This window comes from Condylostylus longicornis, unplaced genomic scaffold (genome assembly GCF_029603195.1).
Source record: "Condylostylus longicornis isolate FDR11 unplaced genomic scaffold, ASM2960319v2 ptg000044l, whole genome shotgun sequence".
In the NCBI taxonomy this organism is placed as follows: domain Eukaryota; kingdom Metazoa; phylum Arthropoda; class Insecta; order Diptera; family Dolichopodidae; genus Condylostylus; species Condylostylus longicornis.
In genome coordinates, this window is record NW_026578013.1 from 1,392,552 (window position 1) to 1,413,118 (window position 20,567).

Consider the following 20,567-nt stretch of genomic DNA (forward strand, 5'->3'; position numbering starts at 1 on the left):
GATTTGAACAATAGCTTTTTGAGAAAACACTCGTCAAAGTTAGAATTTTTTTTTTATTTTGTTTTAAAAACTCGAAATTTCTCGAAAATTTGTGTTACGAGTATTATTGCTTTTGTTTTTTTATTTTTTTCGATACTCCACAATGAGATCTAAAAGTGCGAAACACTCTGTATAAATTTATTTTTAAAAGTGCTCGAAATATTCATCAAATTACTGTAAAACAATTTTACCTCCTCTTCAGTAAATTAATATTTGAACACAAACTGTTAGACTTTTAATATTTGCATAAAAGATTTCAATTTAAAAATAATTTTTAAATATATCAATTTTTATATTATTATTATTTTTATTTCACAAAATTAAATATTAATAAAAATTATTAATAAAAAATTAATTTTTATTATAATTTCATATTTAACTCAATCACACATTGTAAATTGAAAAAAAAAATTAATTGAAAAAAATTTGTTATGTATAAATCCATAAACATATACATATACAAACACATATATATATATAAAATCATTGTGAATGTGTTGATACAAAAAAAAAAGTTATTTCCGGTTCACCATCTATAACACAATCAAAGTTAACAGCAAGTGAAATATTAAAAGAGTTTATTGATAATTATAAGAAATTACCAGGACTTTTGCAATATACAAATACAAATAATAATAATAATAATAGTAATAACAATAAAAATACAGTTAATAATACAACAAATATTATTTTAAATAAAGATAAAAAAATTTATGGTTATATTAAACTTTTGGAATTATTAAAAAAAATTAATAATGAAGGTTGTAATAATATGATGGATATGAATGTTATAAAAGAAATTGATTATTATCATAAGGATCAATTATCATCAAATTCACATCATCATGTTAAATCAACAGCATTATATTGTAAATCATCAAAAAAATATAAATCAAAAAATATGAAATCCGTAAATGATTGTAAAATTGATGCACAAAATAATTCACATAATAATAGTGAAGAATTGAATTCAATAATGAATAAGGATAATGATTCATGTGTGAGTATAATATAAATTATTATATAATATGTACCCTAATATAACAGTTATTATTTCATGGATAATTTCATAATGAAAATAGACATAACAATATGCGAATATAATAATTATATAATTATAACAATTTCAAGTTTTACGAATTTAATTTAATAAATTTACTGATTTTAAATTTAGTCATTCATGTCAACTCAATTATCATTTGAACTTTTATATAATATCAATAGTAATTATAACTTTCAAATTAAGAATTCAAAAAAGAATTATATGAATTTTACGGTAATTACATTTTCATAATTATATTTTTGTTAACTAAATTTGTATTAAAAATTCTCGCATCAACAAAATTTAATAAGTTTTTAAATTTCAACATACTATTCAATTATTCAACATACATAGTTTTAAATAATCTAGTACAATTATGACATCATTTAAATTAAATATAAATTTAAAATTTTTAATTGAATTCTTAAGGGAATTAATTTAAAAGAATTTTTGATTAAATAGCAAATGTCTCAGCATATAACATATGACAAATAATACGAGTATGAAACACATAACTGTACGTTAAAAATTGTAATTATATTGTTCTCATATTAAAATTCTCATTTTACCTATCTCGTATTTGTCAATCACAGAATGAGAATTAAAAGAGAATAGGTATTAAAGAGTAAAAGCATGTTGACAATATTATTTCTAAATTTGTTGTCAGATGTTGGTATTTTTAATTAGTATTTTAAATTTTTTTGCATGATTCACAAACAGTGTTCCCACTCGGTAAAAACAAAATGTATCCAATTTCCAGAAAAAAATGTATCCAAAATGTATCCAACCTCGTAAAATAGCATTATTATAATAAGTCGTCTTATTTTGTACAAATTAACCCATAATTAATATTAATTTGCTTTATTCCACAATATGAGTTTTGTTTTTTATAGTAAATTCTTTAAGAAATCACATACAACTTCTATTATATTTTAAATGTGAAAGTTAAGGTCAGAAAAAACATATGCATATATGCCTTCTGTAGTTGTTGAACTATGCGGTAAAGACGATTGACCATGAAAACGGACAAATTTTAAAAAATATGTACACCCAATGCATTTTCTATTACATCTACATAGCTAACATTAAAATATTTTTGGTACGTTCTTGTATAAATGTGCTAAATTTGAATACAGGAAGAGGCAGTTAATAAAGCATCTTTTTTACTTTCTTGTAAAAAATTCGGAAACGTGCTTAGAAGAGTCAGCAAATAACATTTATTGAAGATAAAGCAACTTCGCGATTTAATATTAGCAGCATTTCAACTGTTTTGTAATATTTATTTAGTGTTTGAAAAAAAATGTATCCATATTTCAGCAAAATTTTAAAATGTAGCCGATTTCGGCATTTTAGCAGATTTGAGTATCTTTGTATCCAAGTTCAAATTTAAAGCAAAAATGTATCCAAATGGATACAATTGTATCCAAGTGGGAACGCTGTTCACAAAATATATATCATGAGAGACTTGATTAAAGAAAAGAGAATTTGAGAAAATTTCAGAAATTCTCGCAATAAATGTGAGAGTAATTCAGTTGTCATTTAGAAGATCAGCAATCCGAAGCAACCAACTTTGATATAAAGTTTTAATTAAAATATTTTCTAAATTCAATTTACAATATTTATTAAATTATTTCACTTTAATTTATATTAAAAAAAAAACTTTTTAAATAAAAAAAAGTATTTGAATAAAAAATTGAATTCAATAAAAAAATTCACCACTCTCGAAAATAACAATAACCTCAGTTAATTAAATTTTTTTTTTTATTTTTAAATTCTTTCTTCTTTTTTGTGTAATTTTAGATCACCGAAATTCAATCAAATTTATTAACAAATTTAAATAAAAATTCAAATTCAGATAATATTGAAATGTTACCATTAAAATTTGAAAAACTTGAATTGAAACCATTAAATGAAGAGGAAATTTTAATAAAAGCATGGGAAAGTAAATTGAAAAGGATACCACGAATACAACGTTTATTAGCTGAAAATGCAATCAGTGATATTTTAATGAAAGCGGAAATGTGCACTTTAAAAGGATTTCATTCAAATTTGAATAAACATCAGGAAGAATAAAAAGAGATGGAGTGGAATGGAATAAAAGAGAAAAAAAAAAATTTTTTTTATAAGATGATTAAAATTTTTTTAATCCTTGAAAAATTTTAACTGAATACGAATAAGAAGGTTTCATCTCATCTCTGACGAGAACAAAAGAGATTTTTTGAGAAAAAAATTTTTTCTTTTTGTTTTACAAAATTTGTAAAAAAGACCTATGGTCTAAAAAAATTAATTTTGAATTTTTCATTCAAAATTGAAATTGAATGATTTACGAAAATTTTGCACTACATATTATGTGCCTTAAAAAAAGAAATTTTGTATACGTATAAGAATAAAAAAAAAATCAATAAAATTGTTTTTTTTTGTGTTAGCCGTAAATGTTTGAATATATTCTGATGGTTCTAAGTAAAATTCTATTATAAACGCAAATAATTGGAAAATAGCTTGCCCTACTTGAAATTTGCAGTGAAAAGGATAATTTTTATTTTATATGTACAATAAATTTATTATTGGCTTGAATATTGGCTCTCACCATTTTAAAATGTTCTCTAATTTTTCAATATTTTTTAATAATTATTAAAAATATTTAAATTATTCTCTCTCTTTAGGAAATTACTGCAAGACTAAAGCAAATATCAAAAGAATTTTGTATGTTTCAAAATTATAAAAAAATTTTGAATTATCTCATAATTTTTAAATGAGTTTCTTAGATTCGAGGGATGTTAAACTCTGAATATTATATTATAAGGATACATAATAGTATACCGTCATAATAGGGCGTAATCGGTACAATTAATGATAACTTTAAGCGGATATTTCTTAAAGCTACAAATCTTCTCTATTTAGATTTTTAAAATTTTGAGTATCAGTAAAATATAAATTGAATATTTCTCTTTCATAATCATATTTTACAATGAAAATTTCATAATTGCAATAAAAATTAAACGATTTTTTAATAATTCTATTCACTTTCTTGTACATACAAATTATTGTGGGTACCACTCCGATTACTCCTCGGGAAAGATTACTCGGTCAAATACAATTTTATCCGGAGGAATTTTTTGTAAAATTTTTAATATAGTTTTGCTTAGGACCACATAATTAAAAATAAATATTGTGATTGTGAATTTATATACAATTTATAATTAAACATATTATACTTTATGTACCCATAATATTATATTAAATAAATGTTATACTTAAATGGAATTTTATGATGTTGTCAAAAATATATTTGTTAATCATAAATTAATAATAAAAAAAAAACAAGCAAACATACATATCTCTATATAGACGTGCTTTAAATGTGAAAAATCAAAAACTATGCTTTTTATTCAATTTACATGATAATAAATAACTTCTTATAAAAATATTATACGTTATACATAGCTTAATAACATATAATACAATTATGCGCAAATAATCATACATATACAATATGTATATACAATAATATATATGTATATTTACTCAAATAATATTATTTTATTTTAAATAAATTCAGCACAAAATTTAAATGAATTGCAGCTTGCAAAATTTAAAAATAAAATTTTTGTTATATTTTTGTTTTTTTTTTTTTTATTTTTCAATTGGCTTTAATTGTTTAACAAAAAAAAAATATTGAATTATATTTATTTTTTAAAATTATAACAACAAGTAAAATTTATTTAATATTTTTTTTTAATTTTAATGTTATCTACTGTTTTACACTTGTCTCAAATGCGGAAACCCTCAAATTTTCTCTCATAATAATTAATTTTCGTTTTTAGTAAAAATTAGTGTAAAATGAACAGTGTATAACAGTAGTGTATAATTTATACAAGGTATAATTTGAATAAAATATAAAGTGGTATATTACAATATCATAATAACTCTGTATTTTACAGTGTCCATGTTAAAACAATTTTTTTAACAATAAAGTGCCGCAAGTCACTTAGACATGGAATTTAGACACAAAAACACGACTTAATGGCTATTATATAAGTTGGACTGTATAGTTTTAAGAATTTATGGTCATCTAGGCGCATTTCGGGTCGGTAAACTGTCTTATAGTAATGATAAATCTGAAAATTATTTGGGTTCTTCTATTTTTGCCTCTCGATGATACAATCTGTATTAAAGCTACCTAGTGTTTCTTTTTGAAATAATTAGCATGTTAATAGTTAAGGATCTTTTATACAAAATTCCAGATAGAAAAAATTTTTAAGGTTCTTAAATTTCAATTTAAGTCTTTAATAAAACTTTCTCTTACACCGATGACTCACTTTGTTAAATTGACATGAGCTCTTTAAGAAGGTTAAAAAAAGGGCATAATTGTCTTACCTTTTGAGAATTTTATCTATTTCGAATGCAGAGCTCATTCTGCACGTCTTTTTTTTTTGTTTTTTGCGTGAAATGAACATTTTTTTTTGTCAATTTTATGTTTTATGAAAATAGAACAGAAAAAAAAAGTTTTAAATTCTCGCTAGTAAAGTAAATTAGAAGTTTTAGAAAATATTTTCATTAATTTTTCAAGGAGAAAATATTTTTTTTTTTCACTTTTCATCCTCTCTAAGTTTTTTGTGTTTCTTTTTGATGTTATTTGTTTCTTTGTTTATTTTGGTTTCGAATTTCGTTCGAAAAGTTTTTTCTCTCAAATTTAGAAATTTTTTTTTTTTCTTATAGTGCTTTCTTTTGTAGTTCATTAATCATTTTCCTTTCTCTTTTTCATTCATTCACGTTCTTATTTATTGTCATTTTTCTTCTTCTTTAAAAGTCAAGTGATAATTTCCGAAAATTTTTAAGAACTTTAAAGTAGAAAAAGAATAACAAAAAAAAAATTAAAAGAAAAAGAGAATGATAAATTTTTATGATAACCTTGAAGGGAAGTATTAAGAGCAAAAAAAATGAAAAAGAAAATAAAAAAAAAGTGTTAACCGTGTAACAAAGAAGGGTAAGAAAACTTTTACAATTTTCAGTAAATTTTATTTTATGGTCCGGATTGGGTTTAAATTATAAAAGAATAAAGTAAATTTAAGTAGAATTTTGAGGGCTGGGGATGAAATAATAAATTTACTTTATGATCCTTAATAAAGTAACAAAATTGCAACTACTTTTGAAACTATTTTTAAAATTTAATTTTTATCGAATTGAACAGGAATTTAGAAGTGTAGAAAAGCGATGATAAAAGTTTTAAAGTGAAGATTTTTTATTCTATTAAAATTGAATTTTTCATTCATTGGATTTCTTGTAATGTAAGTTAACACTTGTTGGCATAGTCCAATTTAAAAGGAGTATTTAGTTTCTTTAAGAAATGTGAGTAAACGTATGTATAAATTTCAGTATATTTATTTTGAATAATAATCACTTTAGGTGGAGAATTTTTTAAATTTTAACACATTGTTGACCGGGAACGTCATATGACGTCTTTTTATAACGAAGCCTATCATACTCTTAAAAAATATTAAAACATGTAATTTAATACAATGTGTGCAAAGTGCCTTATAAATATATTATGCAATAAAAAAGTTTCTAATAAATATATTATGTAAAAAAAGTGTTGAGAATTTTCAATTTTTCCCAAAAATCGCCGGACACACGCGTTACTTCTTATAAAGAACACCCGGTCAACAATGTGTTAAGATAAAATAAAGAGAAACAGAGAAAAAAAAAATCGAAAGTTAAATTAATAGAGACAAGAATTTTAATCGTAGTTTAATCACTAACATTCACATTTTTTTGTAAATTTGAGTATTTTGTATGGGCCAGTTCCCCGTAGCTGTTTTGCTCCTTTATTGTTGATTATATGCCCATAATCCAAAAATAAAGTGTATCAAAATCTCCTTCTATTTTTCCCACAGTCTACTTGTGTACCTTTAAGCCCCTCAAATTGCGCAGCTCTAACCTGAGGTCTTCTAAGCAAGCACTTGTACTTATACACATATTTAAAAAAAAAAATTAAATAACACGAAAACAATACGGAAAATGTTCCTTTCATATGAATACGATATTTTAGAGAGAAATGATATTAGCTCACTTTTTCTTCATTTGATGAGTAAAAAGGGTAGATATAGAATATTAGAATCTAGAATCATATTTAGAATAATTTAATTAAATTTTTCTCAAAAATTATTTTTTAATAACATTTCTGCAATTGGGCTGCTGCCTATTCATTATTTTGTACATTTGTAATCCCTAGTAATTCAACTTATATTTCAATCATATTTCTTTCATAAACTTATATTACACTATACTATGTTAAATACTTAAGAGACTGTATAAACTCTTAAAAATTAAGTGTAAAATACTCAAATTTCTTGAAATTTCTAACCCATTAAAATTTTCAAGTTAACCGTAATTGATTTGAGCTATAAGAGTGTAATGAAAATGAAAAAAAAAGTCCTTCATTTTTTTTAAATCGAATTTTATTTTGCGTTTTCTTGTTTCCTCTCTTAACATTTTTAGTGTTTGTTTTTTTTAGTGCTTGTATAGGCACTACACAAGTATACAAGGGTTTAAAGGCGTAATAATGAAATGAATTAATTTTATTTTTCTAATTCTAATTCTATATAGAAGAATGTGTAATTATTTTTTATATTTAATTATTTTATTTAGTTTTTTCTTATTTTTGTAGGATTAAAATAACAAATCTTTTGAAAGAAAATTATTTTCTTATTTCCCATTAAAACAAACAGAGAGAACAGATTGAAAATTTATTTTCGATTGCCATAAGGATTACGAAGAATAAAAAAAAGGGATAGGAATTTTAGTATAGGTTCCATTTTTTTCACAATTGTTTACTTTGTATTTACATATTATTTACATAAGTATTAAGTATGTATTTATGTATATATATATTTAACGTAGATTGTAATTACATTTTGAAAATTACAAGGTAAATTTCATGTTACAAAAGGGGAAAAAATTACCCACTTATTTTAATCTATTGTTTTTTGTTTACATTCAAAATCATTATTGGAATAACTGTAAATAATGGTTTTATTGTTTGTTAATGATCATTATACCTGTAATAATGACAATACAAATTCCAGTTTTTTTTTCTCATATTCAATAAATATCTTGTTAATTTAAAAGAGAAAAAATGAAGGTAAATTTATTTTGTTTACAATTTTCTGTGGGCTTATCTCTCATTTTTTCTGCTTCGTGGTCACGTATATGTGTAAACACAATAGAGAGGAAAAGGATTTTCATTTTTGTTTCGTTTTGATTTTTTTTCCCAAGCATAATATTCTACGTAATACAGAACCGTTATTAAAATTAATGACTTAATTTATTATTAAACTTTTTATTATAATTATAATGGTATACAGATTAATAACATAATAACATTTTACGATTTAGAATTAGATGAAATAAAAAAAAAAAAGAATGTTAAAGTCATTTTATAAATTAGCAGATAAAATGTCATAAAAAATGTCAGAAAAATGTTTATAATATGTAGGTGAGTAGGGTTCTTTGTCAAAATTGTTTCTAAAATCAAAAAATTGTAGGATTTTTGCCGCACGGCAACTCGCAAGAGTCTGAAATTTTATTGTATCTTTTTAAAATTATTATCTCTTAAAGAAATCTCTTAATTTGATTCAATTGAGCAATCAAATTCAATTTTTTTGACTCAGCACCTTTTTCTCAAATTTTAACTTCAAATTTACCCCTACATATATGCAATATTTAATCATTATAAGAGAATTATTTTAACAGAATATCGTTTATTATTTTTTAACATTATATAATATTATTATAATTTATTATATAATGTTATATAAAATAAAAAAATAAATATGGTTTTTAATGAAATCCAAAGCTTTATAATACATCAAATTTGGATTTTGGCTTAAATTGTGCATTGTGTTACCTCACCTCTAAATAAGCTCCTTATTGGTGACGATAAGAGGGAAGCACGGTGATCAAGTGGTGATCAGAGAGTAGGAGAATGTTTAAGAGTTAATAAAAGGGAAAATGACTTTTATATGGATTCAAATTTGTTTGATGACAAAGTTCATGTCTTTCCAGAATAAGATTCAGCTTACCAAATAAACATCAGCAAAACTAACTATTCGATTCCGGATAAAAAAGGAGTTTTCTTTTAATAGATTAAAAATTTGTAAGAGATCAGCTTAAATCAAAAATATTTCCGGTATATTTTGTAGCTTATCACATGCCTTTAAATGACATGGAGTATATTCAATAAAATCTTAATTCTATTATAAAACCTTAAAGTAAATTATGTCCATATGGCATGCTACATGAGCAGATTATGCTACCCATTTATATTACACTATTCAAAATTCGTATTTCCACTTTTCAAAATTCGAAATAACATGTACTAGAAAATTTAAAATTATAAACATTGACATTCATTTTAATATAACATTTTAATTAACTGAATTTAACAGTAAGTTGTTAATAGGACTTCAATTCTTTAGAAGCATGGTATAAATACAGCATTCTATTGTCTGTATAGTTTCGCATATTCTAATTGTAAAATTTATAACATGTTTTTAATTCTAAATTAAGGCAATAATGCATAGAACATCGCCAAAAATAATCTGATCACCTATTTTTTATTTTCATAATTTTATTTCGTTAATATACAGGATGATTCAGTAAGAGGTTGGGAGCTATATACAATCGGGTAGTAGGTCGAAAATGAGTAAAATTTATTGACTTAGATTAAAGCTTAAGCATGTGGGCAACATTCTGGTAAAAGTATTTTTAAAAGTTTTAAAAAAATTTCATGATAAATTGTTGGGATTTCTAAAGTTCGGATACTTGTATTTTAGAAAAAAAAATGTAAAACCATATAATCGGCTATTCTTTATTTTAAACCCTCTGACAGTCCATTCAAAAACTGTTTAAAGCTTCAAGCTTTTTTTGGAACATAAGTTATAAAACTTAGACGTGTTAAAATTTTAGAAATTTTCTTAAAATTCTGGTAGCTCGAAAGCGGCTCCATTTTGACATTGTGTTCCAAACAAAAATTTTATTGATTTTCAACCCTCTATGCGATAGTGTATGCCACCTAACTTGTTGCTGAATCACCCTGTATAATTTGCCAGTACTATTTTTTGTATAAAAGTTTTAGGAAATTTTTATGCAGAAATTTTTTATAATTACACCTTATCATGTTCCCATAATATTGAACGTTATCTATTATAAATAAAAAAGGATACATATAAATAATTATATTTGTTTTGTGAATATTTCCTCATTCAATAAACAAACCTCCAGTATACCTTCATAATTATATAGAAAAAAAAAGAGTGTTATTTTATAACCGTCTATTCCGTATAATCATGTGTTTTTATGGGTATATTCCGCCTTAATTCACTGTTTCATTATTAATTCAATAATGTTTTTCCTTTATGTTTACCTCATTTGTTGCAAATATGTTTTATCCATTTGGAAAAAAATAAAATATTTCCATTTGTATTGGGTGTTTTTCTTATTTTTCACTCTATAATTAAATAAATAGAATTTTATAACACAATGTAGGCGTACCGTTATATCGTATTTGTATTTTTTGATTTATTATAGTAGTTTTGAATGCAGGTATACAATCAATGCAATAATTACGATATGATTAGTAAGTATGTATAAGAATAAAATAAAAAATATGTGAAAAGGTAGGAAAAAAAGAAAATAAAATATTTTTTAATTTTAAATGCAATAAAATAAATATTTTCGTTCTCTTTGTAGAATAGTTAGCATAGGTAATATGAGGTGTGCGATATTTTCTGTTATACAAATAAATTTTTAATTTATATGTAAGGATTTTATACTTTAAATTAGAATGTTTTTTTAGCACACAATTCAACAAAATTAGAAAAAAAACGTGCTGTCCATCTCGTTCATTCGTCCTTGTGTCTGTTTAAAAAACTTTACATTATTTTAAGTAAAAACCCGAAATTTTGTATACAAATGCATTTTTGCATAAGAAACAAGTTTCTATAAAAGTAGAAAAAATTTTTACCCCTCCTATTCCATTTACAAATTTCTATAAAAGTTAAGGTCCCTCAAAATGGTATCTTCTAAATTTTTTTCCACAAAAGAACAAAATACTACATGCTTTTGTTATTGTAGTAAAATAACAGTCCGAGAATTCTTCTATTGCGTAGCAAAACAATAACAAAATTTTCTTCAACTATCTTTCTCTTCTAAATTGTCAAAGCCTTCGTATTTTCCCGAAAGTGTAAGCTTTTCCTAATTCCTATTAAAGTAAAAAACCTATCTATGAATATTTTTTCATTAAAAAATTTACTTATTTCTGTTGATTCACGAAATTAACCATCGAATGCAACCATTATTTCAACGTTTTATTATTCAATATCCTAAAAGTATGCAATTTTTTTTTATTGCATAAAATAATTTTTCACATATTGATGAGCGATGAGAATAAATTACCAATGCGGAAAGATGTTCTTTAAGAAAGTTTGTTCAAGAGAAAAGTACTATTTTACAAACCATTTGTTTAAATTGAACTAGTAGTGCTTGTAAGGTTTATTATCATGGGAATTTGATTTTTATTTACTTTGTGTGTTAGTTGGAAAAATGTTTTTGGTATGATTTTGATTTCCACATAAATTCCAACTATACAATCAAGGAGTGTTAAATAAAATGATTGAATTGATCAAGAGTTAAGATTATATTACGATATTTTTTAATATTATTTTACAAAATAGGCGTTGATAAATTTTTTCTTTATAATTAAAAGGATATTTTATGGAGTGAATAAAAAATAATTCCATAAAATTGTAGTTATTTGTAAAATATAATTAAAAAATAATTTAAAATCGAATTTCTAAATTCTTTAATTTATTCTCTTTCAAAATAAATAAATTTTGTATTCAAAGAAAATAAGGATATTTTTAGCAACTTTTAGTTGTTCATTTCTATTATTGGATGAGCATTTAATCAATTATTAAGATTTTACAATTTTAGAGATTTTAAAGATTTCATTGAGTTTTTTTCGTAGAGGCTGATGGGAAATCTGAATTAGGCAATTAGTTTAAAAAATTACAAAATATTTTTTTTTTCAATGAAATATAAAAATTCTATAATTATTCATTATTTTGCTTTTACTCGTATGTACAACTAAATGCTTATATTTTGCTATTTTGTCAAACGAGTTAGGATATTTAATAAAAAGCCATTAATGATTGGTTCTGATAATGCTCTAAATTTCGTAGAATGATATTTGGAGAACAGAATATTGGTATTTTTTGTAAAAAACTGCTATCTAAAATTGTATTTTCTTAAAATATCTGTACAATACACTGATAAATTGTTTTCCTAAAAAACGGCAAATACATATGAGCTAAAAAATTTGCTCTATATATAATTGAAATCATGTAGGAGTTGCTTAATGATATAATATGAATATTTTCAAACTAGTGCCCCAGAATTTCTGAAATTGAAGATAAAATGAACTAAAATCTGCTTGATTGAATAAAATTTAAATATTTTGATATTTTTTTTAAAGAAATTTAAAAATAGCATAGAACCCTCTCTTCAATGGAAGAGAATATTTATTTTATTTCGTTAAATAGTACGAATGTGTGTTCCTCAAAGCCTTTAATCCATTATCATTATGAAACTGGTAGTACGGCTTATTAATTCAACTTATTTTACCACAATTTCGTTCTGTATGTAAAACTTAAAACGAGAAATTTAAATATTTTCATAATTTTTTAAATATCGAAAAAATCTTAAGCACGTGGTACAGAACTATTGAAACTTGTAAGTTGTAAAATATTTTAATTAATTTAATTTATTTATAAATTAAATTATATTTAATTTTTCGAAATTAATTCTCGGAAATTCAGAAATAAAATATCAAGAGTATGGGGCTTATGTTTTTTTTTATGCTCTTTTAAATTACTCTTTTTCATTGTTTTGAAATATTAAAAGAGCAAAGCATAAATTTTCTCTTTAAAAATGTATATTTTTCGATTCATATAATTTAAAAGAATGTAGAGAATGTAAAAAAAAAATACAAGTAAGAAAATATTCCATCATAAATTTAAAAAAAAAAATTGAAAATAATTTGAATACAGGCATTCATACATATATATTAAAAAAATAATAAGAGAATTTACATTATTTTTTTTTCTCATTTTTGATAGGAAAAGGAAAAAAAAAAATTCTTAAAAGAAACTTTCATGGAAAAAAGGACAAAAGAATATTTTCAAAGCAAATATTTACAAAAACTTTATTTAAAAAAAAAAATATAAGGTGTGTCGTCGTCATTTATAATTTATTTGGGTTTTTTAAGGATATTAAAAAAGAAAGTATAAGGACACGATCATCAGTAAACTGAGAAAAAAAATTTATAAAATAATAAAATTCATTTCAGAAGAAATGACAGGGTAGCTCAAATCACCATATTTTATACCTAAGGAAAAAATTAAGTACCTTGCCCTATTTTCCAATTTTTGGTATAGTATCCTGTAGATGGTGTAATAGTAAGATTTTTGATAATTTTCTGTATCCAAAATATTTAATAGATCATTGGCAAATATTCGAACTTTGAATTGATATTTCAAATTAATTGTTATCTTAAGCTGGTTTCCCATTTTATTGTGAACTTATTTCCATCTCATTCCACTATTCCAAGAAGACTGAAGTGTGTAAATTTGCGACATGGTTGGCACACTTTATCTCCTATAATATTTTAACAATAAACTATTTATAAAGCATTCAAACAATGTGATTTTAGATTTTTTAGATCATGCTTATTTTAAGTATGGAATTTCATTTCCAAGACTACATTTAACTTCCTAGAATTAAAATCGTAAGATCTGTACACAAAAACAAAAAAAAAACTTACTTAAAGGGAAAAATAAAGGAGAATAAATTAAATGAAAAAAAAAAAATTTATTTTTGTTTTGAATTGAGAACCCCTTTTTTTCATTTCCATTTAATAATATAAAATTTTTCTATTTATGTGCGGAGGCACGCTTATTATAATTTATAACAAGTTTCTAAACCCAATATATTTAAAAATTAAATGTGAACATAGGAAATATTTATGACTTTTTATTATTGGTGTATGAAACAAGAAAAATAAAATTTGTATTTTTTTTTATTTTTCAATTCAAATTTTATTAGAAGTAAAAATTTTTTATTTTAAATGAAGCAACCAAAGTTAATATAGGGAATAGAAATTAAGATTCCAAGACTGATGTAAGAAAAATTGTTGAATAATGAAAATTTTTTGCAAATTTTCTTCAAAAGATTAATACAAAATTTTAAAATGTAAGCTATTCAGAGTGCTTTAAATTGAAAACTTCAATTGAGTCTGTGAACAACTATTCAATTACCTCTGTTGACTGTAATTGCCATTGCTATTAAAAAAGGAACCCATTATGATATTAAAATGGGAGATACGCGACTAATACAATAATGTACTTAAGCATTAAATCTTAATAAAATTTTAAAAATAAAAACTTAAGTACTTTTAATAATATTATTTGTGGTAATATGCAAGACAATAAAATAAAATCCCAAAAAGCTGTGGTACAATAACATTATACAAGAAGATTTATCATCAACAATATTTCGAAACTATTATTTGAAAAGTTTTTCACCTCATAAACAAATAATTTTTTATTTTAGAATTTCTTTATTTTTGATTTCTTACAAGAGATTAACGAATTTTGAACTCAAAGCTTTTAAAATTCAAGGAGACACGGTTATCAATTACACCATTAAATAAAATAAAATGATAAACAAAGATTAATTTGAAACTCTTGGGTCTTATAGTAAATGTGCTTTTTTTCATTTTTGATTCTAATAATATTTCATGTTTTTTTTTGTTTTTTTGTAAAAAATCAGATATCAATGGTAAAAGAATAATAATATTCAATCCATCATTTACGAGTATTAAAATGTCATCGGGTAAAAAAACAAAAAAAATCTTATTTTCAGTTGGAAATTTATTTGAAAATTACGTGATTCACAAGTTAAAGGTGATAATACAAAAGATTTTTTTTCATCTTTTAAATTTATGAATTTTAATAAAACAAAATTCATAGACAGATTTTCGAATTGGTATGATAGCGAACAAGAGATTATTCACACAGCCTGTGACGCAACAAACTACCTTAGCAACATTTTTTATTCTCAACAATTAATGTGAGAAAACAAAAGTTAACTGAGAATATATGAGATAAAATTTTTGTTTTAGGTTAACAAATCACAAATAACTGAGGGGTAATAATTAAATTCTCATCCATATGCAATTATGGTGAGAATTTAATTCTTATAATTCTCTTACAATTCAATAATGGTGAGAGAAATTAAGTTCCAAAAAGTAATGTTGTGTAAAAACTGCAAATTGACAATTTTCTTACATATGTTTCCCAAATATCTAAGTGGAGAGAGAAAGTAATGTTTAAATAATATTATTTTTTAATGAAGAGAAAATTTATTTGATTTTTAAGTGATTTAATTTTTAAGTGAAATATTATTGAAAAATTTAGACTGCATCTGGAACTAATCATATTATGAATAGTCGATAAATTGAGAGTTTAATATTTTTATTATCGGAGATGTCCACATACGATAAATCGTAGCTACTTTACAAACAATTTTTGTTGTAACGATAAAATAACATGTTTGATGTACATTCTAATTAAGGGCTAAGATAGACATTCAATTTTCGGTTTTGCAATTACTGCTTGATTATAATAAAATGGTTGCGACAAGTCTACTAACAACTAAATTATTGCATCTATTCAAACAGAGTACATTAACTAAAAATTGCAATCAGTTTGTAAATTTCAATAAATTTCAATAAATAATTCAGTATAATTACAAGATGTTTGATTGCTTAATTGTATGCGATCATACAGTTGCCATATAAACCTGTGAAATACAAATAAGCAATTAAATAATTGCAAAACTAAAAATTGCATCATGCATGTCTGCCAGAGCCCTAAAATTCAAGAATAATCTTATTAAAATTTTGATTGCATTATTAAAAAATCATAACTTAGTATGCTTTAGAGTATAATTAATTGTAAATATGCCATTCAATTTCCTTTTAAAATGACAAAATCATTTTAAAGGGAAATTTAGTGGCATTTCAAAAACTTCATCTTCATATTGTCATTATAATCTCTTTTAATAAAAATTATGATTTAATAAATTATTTAATATTTGTTTTATAATTCACATAACATGCTTTCAAAATTCATAAGAGGGAAAATTTATTCAATTTTTATTAAAATTTAAGTTTTCATACAATTTTTCTAGTTTAAAGAATATTTTCTCATTAATTTCTCTAATGTCCACATTGATATTTACGTCACAATATACTCACACAATATGGATATTAAAATATAAAAACTAATAAGGAAAGTTGAAGGACATTTTTTGATTATTCAACAAAAAAAAACAACTTTATTGTTTTAAAGCAAAAAAATAATAATAATATTGTATTGAGGGTCCCAATCTGTTGGAATAGAAACATTGAACTAATAAATCAAAGTTAAATATTTTTTTTTCTTTGTTCTTGTGTTGATTTAACATAAGAAATTCATAAGGAAAAGTTCCAATTTTAAAAAATCACGAAATCAAAAGAGAAAAGACAAAGAAATATTTTTTTATTTTTAATTTTTTTATTTTTTTTTTTTTCTTGTGAAAATTCCTCTATAATCGAAAATTTTCTCATCAAATAGGAATTAAGAAAGTAAAAATATTCCATTGTTTTTTCTTATTATTTTCATAAAAGTTTTTGAAAAACTTTTTAAATTAATAGCCTAAGAAAAATATTGAATAATAAAAAATGATATATACACATATATGTACATATGTATGTGGGTATATGTATATAAGTAGTTCATAAAGCAAATCATAGGGTGACAAAGTTGGAATTTAAATGTTTAAAATTTTTTCGTGTTGGTCTACAGGTAAACTTATTACTTCTGTCTGTATAATCTTAGTTCGGAAATACTGAATGAATTCATATTTGCAGACCTTACCAACTCAGGTGTTACATACATACTTAGAATTATACAGCGACTAAACTAAAAAATAACAAAATGACAAGGCAAAATATTATCAAAATAAAAATAAAGAGTTGCTGTTGCATCAGAGTAGTATTATTTTTGTTTTGCTGCAAATTCATGTAGCAGAACTACAAATTAATAAACCCTGTATTTGACAGTATATACAGTAACAAAAATTGGCTGCAGCTTGCTTTTCCTTTATACTCCAAATTAGAAATATCTCGCAGAACTATTTAAAAATTAAAGAAGAATATAAAATATTGGCACAACAATTGTCGGTATTTAAGCTTAATGTCTAAAATATCCCAACGTTCATATTTTACGATTGTCGTACAGATCGATTGCATAAAAATCGTTTAAATGTAACAGACGTTAAGATTAAGAGTAAATAGTGGTGGTTGTTGTTGTACGAGCTGATTCCGAATCTTTTTATGTGATAAACAAATAATTAGCCAATTGCCTAATTTATAAAATCTCACTTTACTTGTTTAATTTATGATACAAGCCGTAACTTTTAAGTATTGTTAAAAGCTATTTTTTTCTGAAGTCCGACTTCGATAATTAAATTGCCGCTGTCGACTTTATTTTAATGAAACACCAATACAATTTCTTAGTTTTCTGAATTTAATAAAACTACTGAATTATTAAATTTTATATTTAAATTTTAACAATAATATTTGAGTTTTTAATTTAAAAAAATAAAAGTAAAACAAAAAAATTCATAATCGAAATGAACTTCATTTTAATTAAAGGACAAACTTTTGTTATTGTAAAGAATATGAAAGCGACAAAATAAAATTATTCAACGCTAAGCGTAGAAAAATTATACGACCTTTAGCTTGATGTCTGCTTATGGCATACGAAAAACAAATACACAAAAAATTATGTCCAACTTTAATAAAAAATTTCTATTAAGTTTTATGCTCTCCCATATTTTTAATATTAAATGTATAGTTAGCTAGAGCAGCAGTTTTCAAAGAGGATAAAGAAGAAAAAAATTATTTATTATATATTTGTTTTTATTTTGAAAAAACTCGCTAGGATTTTCATAAAAATAAGAAAAAATTTCTAGACTCATTTTTTTTAATATAATTTTAATAATTTGTAATTAAAAACTTTCTCATTCTAATTTTCATATTCAAAAAGAATTTAAAATTATTTCTGATTAAATTTAAATTGGTTTTTTTCCAGAATTATTTTTCTTATTTCTGCCCGTAAATATAGTTGAATGTTGAAAAGAAAAGTTGCGAAACATCTAAATTTATGTTCCAAGAACAGAGAGGTGTATTCCTTATCCAATTTCACCAAATGACTTCAAATTTAGTTTTGATTCTGTGCCGGTTTTTTTCGTAATAAATAATTTTAGAAATTTTCCAAATACACTCGCGAAATTTTTATGAAGTGTAAAATAAATAATCAAAAATCAAACTGATTTCTACTAGAAAAAAAAAACTCTCAGGGAGAGAGCAATAATTCATTCCAAGCAAGGAATTTTTAAAAATGATCCCGTTATATTGATAAGAATTCGATAAAGTTGAGAGCAAAATTCTCAAAATCGGTTGCGGACCTGTGGTACCTTACAAAAGAGAATTAAGAGAATTAACAGAACAGAATATTACGATTTATGTAGAACACTATTGTTAGACAATTCAAGAGGTTGCGAAAATATTTTCATTAACAAACTTGTTCCATTTATTCAGGTTCAACTGTATTTTATTTTTAATATTCTATAAAATAAAATATTTTTTTTTTCTAAAACATTGCACTAAAAATAAATTCTTAATGCTTAGAAAATTAAGGATTAATTGTTCTAATTTAAGGTCATGCCTAATATTTTATGTAATACAATACATTAAGCTTTTTCCAAAAAAAACAAAGCAAAAAAAAATAAAAGTATTTAAAATATTTTTTTTTTTCTATATAATTTGCTATTTAGTTTAATTTTTATTTTTCTATTTTCTAATATTTTTCTAATCTATTATTTTTTTTTCTCTTTTAAATTATTTTCAGTTTCAGAGTACTTAAGAACAAATGGTCATCGTTTATCAAGAAGGAGAACAGTAACACAAAATGGTTTATGGAAGGAATCACATGAACTACAACAAGTCATATCTCTGAAATAGGACGAAGAAGAAAAAAAAAACGAATACAATCCGAAAATATTTAAAAAAAAAAAAAACAGAATTCATTCGTATGTACATAAAATTTAAGCAATTATTTGCAGATCCTTAAAGGATTTAAGACACAAAAAAAAGAAAAATAAAATAAAAATTAATATTAAATCCTAAGTTATATACCTACATCTAAAATATATAAAATAATGTACATTTACATTCTGTACTCGTATATACATACAAACATATTAATATATTTGAAGTGAAGAAAAAAAAACAAACAATTGTAATAAAAAACAGAATTTGAACACGAAAATAAAAATAAGAAAAACAAAATTATTTTTGTCTTTTCTCTGTTCTTTCTCTTGTTTATTTTAAATATTGAAAAATTAAAAAGTAAAGAAATGTTGTCAAAAGGTTTGTATGAAATTAGAAATGTAAATCAATTACAGAGAATAGGGTAGAGAGATTATAGTGAGAGATTATAGAAGAGAGAGAGTAGCATTTAATGGAATAGCATTAAATGGAGATATAACATTATCGTTTAAGTAAAAAGTGTAACCAGCGTTCCCATATTGCATAAAATTTATTTGATTTTTAATGTTTTTTATTAAAGGTCTGACAGATGACCAAATTTCTAACAAAAAATGCAAGATTTTTCACTTGGGTAAAATCTGACAAATCATTTTAAGTTCCTTGTTTTGTGAATTATTATTACTCAAATGAAGCCGATGCCATATAATAATTATATTATTGTGAATTCCGATAGACAGCGATTGTATACTTGACTAACCGAATACTAGTTCTGATATTTTAATATTGTTTGTGAATTAAAGTTGATGTTTTTATGAACATACGAGTTAAGCTTCATTTTAAATGCGTAGTTATGTGCTGGTAGCTAACAATAAAATGGAGAATTGGTAAAAAAAAAAATCAAGTAAGCTTTATTTTAAAAAATAATTAACAAACAAAATAATTTATCTTTTTATATATGTAGAGCATCAACAGGAAGAAAATTAGAATCAACCAAAATTACATGACTGTAAAATGTGCTTTAATTTAAAACTGGGTTTCGTTATTAGATTTTTATTTTTTCCTAAGTTGCTAGATTTTTTTAAGAATATTTTCTATGTAAAATAAATATGTTAACGCTGGTCTAACCTGCATTTGAGATGAAAATTAAGTATTCTCCGATTATGTCGTAATACGAAATTATGACGAACATATTAAACATAAATTTAAAAATTATAAGAAAAACAATTGCAAGAGAACTTACACTGAATCTTGAAGATCAAAATTACTTGCCTT

At 23.4% G+C, this 20,567-nt stretch overlaps 1 protein-coding gene across 2 annotated transcripts in view; it reads left to right on the top strand.

Moving 5' to 3' along the window:
* LOC129610291 (thyrotropin-releasing hormone receptor) overlaps positions 1-19,475 on the top strand; it is a 109,433-nt gene extending 89,958 nt beyond the window's left edge. For both annotated transcript variants that reach the window (XM_055522821.1, XM_055522823.1), the window contains exon 8: positions 19,156-19,475. In XM_055522821.1, the coding sequence (XP_055378796.1) occupies positions 19,156-19,268 (113 nt within the window). In that variant the 3' untranslated portion in view covers positions 19,269-19,475. The remainder of the gene's footprint in view (positions 1-19,155) is intronic.
* Positions 19,476-20,567: the final 1,092 nt, after the last annotated feature.